A 12,727-nucleotide genomic window follows, 5' to 3' on the forward strand; every position below is an offset into this window, starting at 1 on the left:
GTTCTTGTTTTATTGTTTATGGTTAAGTTACTTTTAACTGTTGTGTTTATAATGCGGTAATAATAATAATAATGGACTGCATTTTATATAGCGCTTTTCGGGGCCCTCAAAGCGCTGTACAAGTCCACTCTTCATTCACTCTCACATTCACACACAAGTGAAAGCAAACTACAAGCTGCCCTGGGGCAGACTAACAGATGCGAGGCTGCCATATTGCGCCATCGGCCGATCTGGCCATCACCAGTAGGCGGTAGGTGAAGTGTCTTGCCCAAGGACACAACGACCAAGACTGTCCAAGCCGGGACTCGAACCGGCAACCTTCTGATTACAAGGTGAACTCCCAACTCTTGAGCCACGTTCGCCCCAAGAAAAAAAAAAAAATATTCTGACTTTCTTGCTAAGGACTGTTGTCCATATTTCTTCCATGGACTGCATTTCTCACCCTAGTATGAATTATACATGTCTCTCCAAACTACTAGACCTGTCCAATATACTCATTGCTAATCCTGTGCCTTTTGGTCACTTTGATTGAATATCTTGGCATCTTTAACTCTGCTACTTCCAGCTCAGCCTCCTGTCTTTTTGCCAGTGCTACCCTATCCTAACCATGCATCGCAGCAGGACTCACTACCATCTTGTAAACCTTCCCTTTCAACTCTGCCTCACTGGCTTGTGCAAATATCAGTTACATTACATAATGAGCCACAAGACTGAGCACTTTGGAGTTGTGGTGTTTAACAACGGAGGTATGTGCTGTAATTGTGTCTAACTCCTGCCTCCTTGTGGTTACCACTATGTATCATAAATAAATCAGTGTTTAGTTTTTTTGCAAAATAATTAAATAAGATCCTTAAATTAAAATCTATTTAAAAAGTTTAAAGTTTTCTCAAAATAGTTACTGATTCAATTAAATCACATTGGACAGTAACAGTTGTGTTCAAAAATGGGAGTCATTGTTTCAGGAAAAAAATAAATAAAAGAAACAGTATTTGTAGTTTTAAGATAATTTTTTTTTACTCTTGATTCTCTCTCTCTCTCTCTCTCTCTCTCTCTCTCTCACACACACACACACACACACACACACACGGTTTGTGCACGTGTGTGTGTTTGTGACAAAGACAAAGAAAGAGAGGTTCTGGGTTCACTAACATCCTTTCTAGCAGATAAAGACATTATTAATTACATAAAGAGTAATGAGTCCCTTCAGCAGCCCGATGGACTCCACCAGGTGGTCTGATGAGAGAGTGGAGAATGATGTGATGTATACAGAGGTCAGATGGCACCAACCTCACTAAAATAAAGAGAAAAAAGGACTCCCACCTGTTAGCTATCAGGCGTGCATTGTGAAGGTATTTACAAAATGTACTAAGTTCTTCTGGGCATCAAAACATGGCAGTACGCACACGGTCTGTTTGACAGGTGGAAAGAAGGTGGAGCCAAAACACAGAGTCGACTCCTAAATCCGTGGAGACATAATCAGTTTTTATCCAATTTAAGAAGGAAAACACAAGATAGCATTAACACCATCGTCCTCGTGGAGGGAGGAACACAAATGATATTCCCACAATGCAAATTATGACCAAGGTCATACCACCGTTTTAATAAAGTACAAGCAAGTCTTCTGCCTCGAGAAATATGTGACCAAAGAGCCTACACAGGATAAACAATCTGGCAGTCGCTTCTGAAATGTTTAATCCAGCAAAAAAAAAAAAAAACATCAGTCCCACAAAATAAGAAAGAACTTCCTGTACACAGTTTGTCACTGTTTCACATGTAGCTGCTGTTTGGTCACAGCAATAATACCAAAAACAGATATTTCCATAGGGAACAACAAACATTTCAGAAAGTTTAGACCTGATTTTAGACACGGAAAGAAATCACAAAGTGATGTCAGCTACACTCAGTGTGACCTACTAATGGCATCCATTGCTTATGGGATCATAATTATTATTTAACACTGCAGACAATTACAAAAGAAGTATTAAAACTGATCTTTGTCTTCATAAACACAGAAATCAGGGATCTAGGCATCAGTGTCACATGAAATAAATGATGAAGACAACACTTTAGACTTTAAACTATTCTTTAATATCAGTTTTTAGTTTTATTTATTCAGGCTGTTGGTTGAGCACATAACCTTAGAGCAACATCCTGATTCAGTTTCATGTGTGGCTGATGATGCAAACACAGTTTGTTTCTTTAACAAGAGTTGGTAACACATGTGATACTTTAGCTGATACAGTGGATCTGAAAACATTCTCATATTACAGTAAATATACTAACTGCAATTCTCCCACAATAGTTTTAATGTCTAAAGGGAAGGAAGGATGTAGATTTTTAAATTCATCACAGTTTACTCTGTGAACAACCTTTGAAACCTGACAGTGTACTCTTGCACCCTCAGCCTCATGCCATCCCAAAGATCTTTACAACAGAAACACTTTTTTGAGGTTACAGAATCTACAGCTTGCAGCACAATAATGTCAGACATTATTTCACCTGTAGCTGCAGTTTCCATGTTCAATAATATTACTCAATCAAAGATCCATCATTATCAAAGAATGACTTGAAAATACTGATAATACTATAATAACAAGCTTCAAACCATTGTTTAATTTCTCTGATATTTATTCAGTGTGTTGACTGAGCACTCAACCCTTTTCTAAACATCCTTATTCAGTATCATGTGAGACTGATGGTGCCAAAAACACGTTTCTTTAATGGGAGTTGGAAGAACATTCTCATATTACAGAACAGAGTAAACATGTGTGTCTCATGCACGTCAAGCATTTTGTGAAGTGATGTGACATAAATAAAACTGAACTGAACTGAAAATTATAATGAATTCCTGCATCTCTGTGGTCAGTATGAAAAGCACATAAATCACTGATCAGAATATCATTAACTTCCTTTTCTCTTCAAGTCTTCAGAGATACTGGTTTCCTAAAATACTTTTGTTCTGGTTTCAATCATGGTCATGATTTTTCCATTACTGTTAATCCAGACTGTGTCTCACAAATTTTTAATTCTATTAAATTTAAAGAACATCGTAAATCATCTCAGGACAATTGGTTGCGTAGCAATAGCAATTGTATTCATATATTATATTTCCTTACGTGTAAGCTTAACGTGCTTAACACAGAAGACAAAAATATAAAAACGTGTATCTTTTGTTACATTTAATTTTGTAAGGTGCTGTTTTTAAAATCTGTTTTTAAATCTAAGTGTGGAAGGACAAATATGGATTGGTTACCCAAATGGAGATGACATATAAGATGACACTGCCGCAGACTGCCATTACTTCAACCTCTGCTCATCCCAACCAGCCACACCATTACCTGTGAAGCACCTCTGTAAATACCTTTAATGGTAGTTGCTACATCAAGGGGTTTGTAGGAGTAGACTGCCTTTTATTTGATCCTAGTTTCCTCCCATTTATCTTAGTTAGGAAGGTAAGTTATTGTCATCTGATTCATTTTGAATCCAGTCTTTAAGTGATGATGTGATGAATCCTGCTTCCGGGCCCAAACTACCCTGTGTTTAATAAGGCTGTTGTGTTTTAATGCTTTGTATCCGTTTCTATTTAATCTCAACAAGCCCCTAAAAACAGTCATTGATCACTGTCAGCCTCTCTTAGGTTTTATTACCGCTATTCATTTTAAAGCTCAGTTTTTAAAACCTTACAATGTAACTACAGCTCAGCCCATGCAGCAGTATATTAATAACTAACCTCGTATTGTGGATGGATTATCTCAGTTGTTCTCCTGGCTGTAGTTTGGTCCTTTTACAGCATCCTGCCATGCGATTGCATTTGTCGCTGACCTTCGGGAACCCTCACATGAACTTTTATCGAGTGCAAAAAAGTTTGCGTTCATCCTCCAGCTTCACTGTTTATATTATGCTAACCATAGCTGAGTCGCTAGTGATCACGTAGAACATTTTTATATGCCAGCTACCCAAACTTCAGTAACCCTACAAATGTCACTGCTGTTTACTTTTCTGTCTTCATTTATGTCGGAAGTGATAGCACAGCTGTCCCTTTTAATTTGTTTCAGAAATCTCTCTATATAATGTTTAGGTGGAAACTAGTGAGCTAACTTCCTGCTAACTTCTAACTCAGTTAAATTTCATAAATTCAATTTTCATGGATGCCTGGATGTTAAACTTAATTGTTACACCTGGTAGAGCAGCCACACTGATCATTTTATTACAGATGAAAGAATTTAGACAGTTTTTCAACTATCAGTGATGCTGCAGTGATCGTTTGACTTTTGGACCTGCAGTGGAGTTTGGGCCCAGACATGGCTAACAGTGTTGGGGAGTAACGGAATACATGTACCGCCGTTACGTATTTAGAATACAAAATATGAGTAACTGTATTCCGTTACAGTTACCGTTTAAAAAGGTGGTATTCAGAATACAGTTACTTTGTTGAAATAAATGGAATACACTGGGGTACTTTCCTGTTTCATTTTGTCGCGGGTCAGGACTGTTTGGGTTTTGTTTGACAGCTACGATCTGTTGTTCCAGGCGGCAGCGTTACGGTTGCCATGGTTACAGGGCGACGCTCTCTCTCTCTGCGACTGTGTGTTTCCTGGGTGAGAGAGCGCCTTTTCGTTGTTGTTGTTGTTGTGCTAAGCTAACAGGCAGAATGCTACAAGCATAGCTCTAAAGAATGTAGCATCATGTTCAGTGTAGTCCGTGCTGCTGGGAGAATGGACTGCCATACGCGTTATGTGTCTGTGAGCGCTAGGAGGGAGAAAAAGGGGAGTGGAAAGGTACGAGCAGTCATCGAGCAAAAACGGGAGCTGGAAGCATGTAAATATAATAATAACCACTTCAGCCAAGAAGAGTGCCTGACGAGCCCAGTTGTAAGTAAGCTATTAAGACTCGACTGTACACTGTGTTCGTGTTTTCCTCCGAAAACAACAAGTTCCGTTGGAGCAGCCTTTCAACGCCTCTCTCTGTCTGTCGCAAGAAAAGCTGACCCACACAACAAAGTAGAGCTATTTTTCGGCTACCAGCCGACAGGGACCCCGCCGTATTATGCTGGGCTTACAATGTGCAATTTTTTCAGTCGCGCGATTCAGCTCCTGCTCAAACTGTACGATTGACTCGCAGGGGTTAGAAGTTCATAGGTCACGATGCAGGGTCTCACACTATACGGCCCGATGCTCTGATGCGACCTGAGTGCTCACACTGTGCGTCCATAAAAATGAAGGTTATAACAGAAATTCTGTCGCTCGCTCTCCCTCTCCGTCTTTCACTCACACAGACACACCACCACCATCAACTTTGCTAAATTGCTAATGAAAAACATTGGTCAGGCAGCTGTGATTGAGCAGCAGTGTCGATCCAACTATTTTCACGGTTGTTGTGGTCGTGATAATTTTGTGAGGCCACATCGAAAGGGCTCGGATGGTTCTACAGGTTGTGCCTCCATCGCTTGTGTCCAGATCACACGCTGCACTGCCGTGCTACGCCGTCTTTTTCGCTGACATTTGTGTTTGCGCGTGCGCAGTGTGGCAAACTGCGGTGACACCCTCACGACCAAGCGATTGATGATCGGGAGCTGGTCGTGAGGTGTCAATCGCTTCTCGTTACCCCACGTATACTACACGATGCACGACGCACGATGAAGGCCAAAATTGGGCCGATCGCCAAAACAATCGCACGACTCAAAAATCGGCTCAAAATGGGCCAAAAATCGCACAGTGTAAGCCCAGCGTTAGTCAGAGGTCCCTTTACTACAGTTCGGAGTCGCGGACCTTCAGTAATAGTAATAAATCACACAGCAATAGTACATTCACGTTGTTGTAAAAAGCATGATAATATTGTAGCGGGTCAGGGCTGTTCGGGGTTCTGCTTGTACAGTTATGTTTTGTGTATGTTGCCATGGTGACGGGTGACGCCCTCTCGCTGCGACGGTGTGTCCTTCTGGGGTCAGAGGGCGCCCTATGTGTGTTGTGGTTGCCGCGCTGAGCAGTTAGCTAGCGGCAGTGTGTTCTTCTGCAAATGTAATAAACGGCTGTGCTCCCTGGCTAGCTCACGGGAAGCAAGACCAAACGATACCTCCGTCTCCTCCTTGTCTGAACTCGCCACAATATATTAAGTAATCCAAAGTATTCAGAATACGTTACTGTCATTGAGTAACGTAACGGAATAGGTTACAGAATACATTTTGGGGCATGTATTCTGTATTCTGTAATGGAATACATTTTAAAAGTAACCTTCCCAACACTGATGGCTAATGACGTCATACTTAAAAACTGGATAGGTAAGTTATAATATTTCAGATAGTTTCCTTTGGTCCACCCTGAAGTTGCATCCAGCTCCTTCTCTGTGTTAATCATTGTAAAATTGTACTAACTGTGTGCTGTGGCTCCTTGAGGTCTGACGAGGATGGATCACCTTTATGTTGTGGTCTGACCACCCCTAGACAGGCCATAACACTTTAAAATGCCTTGAAATAGTGAAAACAGCAAAAACAAAAGGGTCACATGCTACTCTCCGTGTGACAGCACAGCCTGGTTGAAACACTGTAGGAAGGTGGAGCTCAGTCTAATCAAGCCCCAGTAAAGAGGAAGAAGAGATTCATCTTCATGAAGAGAACAATTAAAACAATATAAACACACTCAATACACATTATGACCTGTGTAACTGCAGTTTGGTTATAGAAACCATGCATCTTACCCACAGATGAGACAGCACTAACAACACCTCATATTGCCATAGGGAACAGACCATTTGAAAAATGTTAACCTACCTTAAATTTGAGAAACAAAACTATCACAAAGTGACATCACCTGTACTCTTCCAGTGCATTTTCTGCCATCCATTATTTATGGAATAATCGTTATTATTTAATACTGCAGACAACTATTTAATCCAAATTAGTAAATATGCATATCAGAGATGTGGTGATACATAACCATCCTTTTTTTTATTTACAAAAACATAAAATAGTTATAAAGACATTAAGTTTAAGAAAACTAATCAATTTCACTGGTATTTGTTGAGTATGTTGACTGAGCATCCAGCTTTCCCTGAAGAAACATCCTGATTCAGTTTCATGCAGGACTGATGGTGTAAACCCAATGTTTTTTATGGGAGTTGATAGCACATGGAGAGGTGTGTGGTGATAGAGTTGCTATATTTCTTTCAAGACAACTGAAAGTCCTAACAATATTTGGGTTGACACTAAAGTCAGACAGAAAGTCTCCACTAAAAAGTGGAAGCTGTTATACCTGCAACAGGAAACAGTTCAGAACGAGATATCATAAAATCTCATGTAGGGTTAATCTTTAGTCAGCTCAATAGTTTTTGTCTGCAAAGTGTATTTTAGAATTCAAAAACTGAAACGTAAAAAGCACATTACATTTTACCCTGAACACTGCTTTCCTTTACAGAGACAAAGCCCTTAAAGAGAAACTTACACTTCGTTTGTTTAGCACATGATTCTCCTTATGGGGACCTGATATGTTTAATATGCTGCTGAGAGTATAGCCCAGAAGAAGCATATAGTATAGCTTTTATTTTGGAAAGAGACATTTCTCCATAATAAACTCTCTTTTCCAAAGATGAGTGATTTCTCGATCGGATAGATTAAATTTTTTATTATTTTGTTGTTTCAGCAACGTTAAATTTAAAAACTGTGCTTTTCAGTTAAAATATATATTTATAACTTTAATAAATGACAAATTAAAAAGGCATGAACACTTTTTTGTATTGAAAAAATATCGAACCGTGACACCAAAGTATCGAACCGAACCGAACTATGAATTTTGTGTATCGTTGCACCCGCAGTACTAGTGTCAATGAAACCAGTTTATCACATACAATGAATCAATTCAAAATCATGTTGTTTGTCAATAGGAGAATGGTATCTTGTGAAGAAGTCCCCATCTTGTCCCTGTGGTTGGACTGAGTACTACAACCAGTGCTTCATCTATGTTGCTAAGCCCATGAGCTGGGCTCAGGCTGAGGTAATATCAGTCATTATCACCAATGAGTTATTCTGAAAATGTTTTCTCTGATACTTAGGTTATTAAGTATCATCTTCAGGATCAACAACTGCTCTTAAATTGATGTTTCACAACAACAATACTTACATTCTGATGACATTTGCACACAAAACAATTCATCCATCCATCCAGTGATTTATTTTCTGCTGCTTATTGTTGCTGTAGTGGGTGGGAGCAGTAAACTAAATATAAAAGTTTAAGAAGTTTAAGACGTCCCTCTCCCCGACCACATCTTCAAGCTCATCCAGATAAACAGTGACATTCCTGGGCCAGCCAAGAGATGTAATCTGCATGATCCATCAAGTCCTGGGTTTGTCCCAGAGACTCCTAGGAGATGCCTGGAACAACTGACCCAGGAGGTACCCAAGAGATATCCACATCATCTGGCTCCTTTTGATGTGGATGAGGAGCAGCTATACTCTCGTTCCTTTTTGAATGTCTGAACTCTTCACCATTAAGGACATTAAGGGAGAAAACAAATGCTATTTGGAGAAAACTAATGTTGGCTGCTTGCAGTCTCACTCTTTTGGTCAATAGCCAGTAGTGATGTGTCGGTTGCGAACGAAATGGCTCTTAGAGCCGGATCTTTGACGTGAACGACTCAAACCAGCTCCTTATCGCAAGCCGTGGGTTTTTTTCTTTCTCTCTCTCGCACTTTTTTTCGCTTGGGCTTTGCACTGGGAAGAGGGGGGGAGGGGCGGTAGTTATACTCGCAGTAGCACAGGAACAGAGTGGGAGGGAAAGAGAGCGTAAAGAGCCAGGGACAACAATATTAGAGACAACATTAGAAAGGTATAGTAATCATCCACAACTATTTTCAGTTGTGTATGATAAAGGATTCAGAAAGTTTATTCATGCAGGTCCATATGACAGAGAATATGCATCTTGTTTTTGTTTTCATATTATAATTTATAATTAATTGTGTTGTGGTTTGCAGTGTTGTTTCACTTTACATTTGTTTAAAAGGAAAAAGCTGAAAATTTAAATAGTTAAAAGTTTAAATGTGAATAGTTGGTTTTTTGTATTATATGATTTATTTATTACATTTTATGTGGAGTGAATAAATTAAAGTATATTTATGGTGGCTCCTAGAGACAAAGCAGGTACAAACTTCAAAACACGTACAAAACACAACAGAAGTGCTCCAGGATGCTAGTGACCGTGACACCAAAGTATCGAACCGAACTGATACCGTGAATTTTGTGTATCGTTGCACCCCTAATAAAAAAAAATATATATATATATATATATATATATATATATATATTAGGGCTGTCAAATGATTAAAATTTTTAATCCGATTAATCACATCCTAAAAATTAATTAATCATGATTAATTGCAACTCGAAATAGGACCAAAATGTGTGCAAACATACGGACAGATAGCGGATTTTTACACACTTGTTAGTGTTATTTAATGCTAAGACCACGCTGAGTGGCCTGCGTTCACTCAGCGTGTTCTGACGTAGGCTGGGTGTTGTGCTGGAAGCGAATTAATCACAGCCTAAAAATTGATTAATCGCAACTCGAAATATATGTGTATATGTGTATATGTGTATATATGTGTAAAAATCGGGACAGATAGTGGTTTTTAACACACTTGTTTGTTTTATTTATTATTAATTGTGAGTACAAGCAGTACAAGCAGAACAGGGCTTCAAATAATTGTGAGGGATTTTTACTGAATGTTTTCCACCCATTTAAATCTAGCACATTGTTTTATCCATATACATCTTCAAGTTCACAGAACATAGGCCTAATTCAACAGGCAAAATAGAAAAAATCTCCAATCATCCTTTTGGGTAAGGTAGATTAGTGCAAAATAAATATGAACAACAGTGAAAAGTATTGTTTAAATCACATTCAACCATAGAACAAGCTCTAAACACACGGTCCTCTGGTCTACTCATCCTTCAGCCAGTTGCTGAGACAAACCAACTTGTCCACGTTCTCTGAGTGCAGAGCAGACCTCTTCTTGTTCACAATGTGCCCTGCTACAGAGAACAGCCTCTCACAGGGCACTGTGGAGGCAGGAGTGGCCAGGTATCTGCGAGCAAGGCGGGCCAGCTGGCTGTGGGCTCCTGCATGAGCTGCCCACCACTGTAAGGGACAGTCCTCTAAGGCAGTGCAGGGCTCTGCTCTGTAGCGCTGTATGGCTCTGTCCTGCTGTACCTCCTCCTCTGACTCAGAGTCAGAGTCCATCTGCAGCAGGCTCAGCCTCTTCTTGGCTGGACCTTCTTCTGCAGTGTGTGATCTTCTAGGAGAGTCTTCATGCAGCATGCCTGCCAGTGTGGTCCACACTGCTTCTCTGTCAGTCTTGGGCACACTGCGTAGGTCTTTAAAACGTGGGTCCAGTGCAGTTGCGATCTGGAGCCATGCATAGTTGGTATGTTCCTGGCGGGAAGCAAGGTCTTCCTTAAACTTCTCTTTAAACCTCACCACATATGCAGGGTCCTCATCAGTTACTTCCATGACACGGCGCAGGTGGCAGAAGGCTGGTAGAGGAGAGGTAGGCCTCTCCTCCCAGCAGTTCAGTCACATATCTGCAGTGGAATACACACACACACACACACACACACACACACACACACACACACACACACACACACACAGATAAGACAGCAAATTAAAAAAAGCTTTTTATTACTAGGTATTAAGACATTTTCATAATAACAAAACTGATTTAAGATGTATGTTTGATAAATTTAATCTAAACCTACAATTATGGTCACAATGACAGGCTCACCTGCAGGGCTCTAGAAGTGTCTCCAGTCTCTGGAGTTTGTCCCACTCTGGAGGCGTCAGGAGGACAAGTTTATGCTTTTGTTTATCCAGAGTCGCGGTTACTGCAGTTTGGTTGCGGATCAAGCGCTTCACCATCTCCAGCGTTGAGTTCCAGCGTGTAGGCACGTCCTGGGCCAACGGCTCCTACTTGCGCCCCAGTGACACCTGCTCTGCGTTCAGCTCTGCTGTGTTTGCTGGGCTGTGCTTAAAATGGCCAACAATTTTGCGGCATTTGGCCAGCGCAGTGACAAAGCCACTGTCTGCGAGACTCACTGTGATGCATCTCTGTAGAATGTGCGCAGTACACGGCATGTGATTGAATGGCATGATGCGAGCCGCGGCGATCATATTGCGCGCACTGTCCGTGCCTACTGTTGTCACCTTCTCCTCAATTCTCCACCTGCGAGCAACAGTCTGGAACTGCTCTGCACAAGCCTCCGCAAAGTGCCGCTCTTCCGTTTTCATTATAGTCAGCGCAAAGGATGTCAGACCCCAGGCTTCAGGGTTTAAATGCGCAGTAACTCCTAGGTAATTGTCATTACTCAATGATGTCCAGTGGTCTCCTGTCAGAGCCACGCATTCTGTGTGAACTAAAGCCTCTTCTTTTTTCTTTTTCTCCGTTTCATACAGTTCGTGGATTCAAATTGTTATTGTGCTTCTCGCTGGGGGCTTGTAGGACGCGTCCTGAGATGCAACCTTTAAAACATCCGCAAAGCCCTTGTCCTCCACAATGCTTAGCGGTCTACAGTCCTTTGCTATCCATTTGGCTATATTGTCGGTCAGTTTGTCCAAAGAAGACTTACCGAGTGGCCTGCGTTCACTAAGAGTGGTCTGACGCAGGCCGGGTGAAGCTGCTGCCCCGACAAACGCGTGTTTGGCATTAAGGTGGTATTTTAAGGTCGAATTTGAACGGTGAAATTGAAACTCTTTACTACAGTGAGTGCAAATTACAACGCGTTTGTTTATTGTCCCATCTATGTTCTTCTTGTATTTAAATTCCCCATCCAGAAGGCCATCCTGTTCCTGCTTCTCCATTTTCATATATAAAATATATATATATATATATATATATATATATATATGTTTACCAATGTAAAGAAAAAAATTTTTTTTTGGCAATTCTGCTGTCTCTTCGCTGTAGATAAACTGTCAGTCCATGAATGCAAACCTTGCATCTATGCAAAGCCTTGAGGAGTACCAGATGATTCAGAGGCTGATATCTGATGCTATTCAGCAGGATGGACCTGCTTGGATTGGCGCTTCGGATGCAATAAAGGTATGCTAACATACACAAAGTTATTCACCAGGAAATTAAGAAAAACAAGAATAAAAAAGAATTCCACATGCACAAAACAAAAAGGGTTTTTTGGTGCCTAAATAGACAAAAGACGAAAGAAAACTATCAATGTATCAATGTGCCATTTTTTTAGAAAGTATAATTTATTGTTTTGTGTTTCCCAGGAAAAGTTTTGGTTTTGGAGTGATGGGACCCCTCTCAAATACACAAACTGGTGTACTGGACAGCCTGATAACTTTCAGGGCAATCAGAACTGTGCATATGTAAATTGGTCAGGTAAATCACTGTGTGGTCATGATAAAATAATCATGTGTTTACTTAGCACTAACTAGATTTTTGTTACTTACAGACAAAAAGTGCTGGGATGACGGTGGCTGTGAATCTGTTATTCCATCTGTCTGCGCCAAGAAAATCTGATGAAAGCACAAATACTTCACACAAGATATCACCTGAAGAATCTGTGTGTCATTATACATATTTTATCTCCTTTATTGCTGTAATGCTACGCAAGGAATGAAGCGACAAGTAACATAAACAAGAGCTGGGTTGTCACTTAATACAAGAGAAATGAATTTGTTGTGGAAAGAATGCTTTTAGCCCAGTTTCATTTAGATGTAGACTG

General features: G+C 40.4%; 1 protein-coding gene across 1 annotated transcript; it reads left to right on the plus strand.

Moving 5' to 3' along the window:
* Window positions 1–697: 697 nt before the first annotated feature.
* LOC146579179 (ladderlectin-like) lies at window positions 698–12,522 on the plus strand. The gene is made up of 5 exons (XM_085267935.1): window positions 698–746; window positions 7,876–7,985; window positions 11,950–12,084; window positions 12,270–12,381; window positions 12,455–12,522. The coding sequence occupies exons 1-5, from the start codon at window positions 698–700 to the stop codon at window positions 12,520–12,522; spliced, it is 474 nt and encodes a 157-aa protein (XP_085124061.1).
* The last annotated feature ends 205 nt before the right edge of the window (window positions 12,523–12,727 follow it).

This window comes from Mchenga conophoros, linkage group LG3, assembly GCF_057382185.1.
Source record: "Mchenga conophoros isolate Kocher_MC1m ecotype Shallow Benthic linkage group LG3, M_conophoros_male_GT1.1, whole genome shotgun sequence".
NCBI classification, from domain to species: Eukaryota; Metazoa; Chordata; class Actinopteri; order Cichliformes; family Cichlidae; genus Mchenga; species Mchenga conophoros.

What these genes read in the sequence shown, in the direction of transcription:
- LOC146579179 (XM_085267935.1), top strand. Translation starts at nt 698, where the DNA reads ATGAGCCACAAGACTGAGCACTTTGGAGTTGTGGTGTTTAACAACGGA. An exon ending in TGAGCTGGGCTCAGGCTGAG is followed by an intron (nt 7,986 to 11,949) that starts GTAATATCAGTC and finishes TCTTCGCTGTAG; the next exon opens with ATAAACTGTCAGTCCATGAA. An exon ending in TGCATATGTAAATTGGTCAG is followed by an intron (nt 12,382 to 12,454) that starts GTAAATCACTGT and finishes TGTTACTTACAG; the next exon opens with ACAAAAAGTGCTGGGATGAC.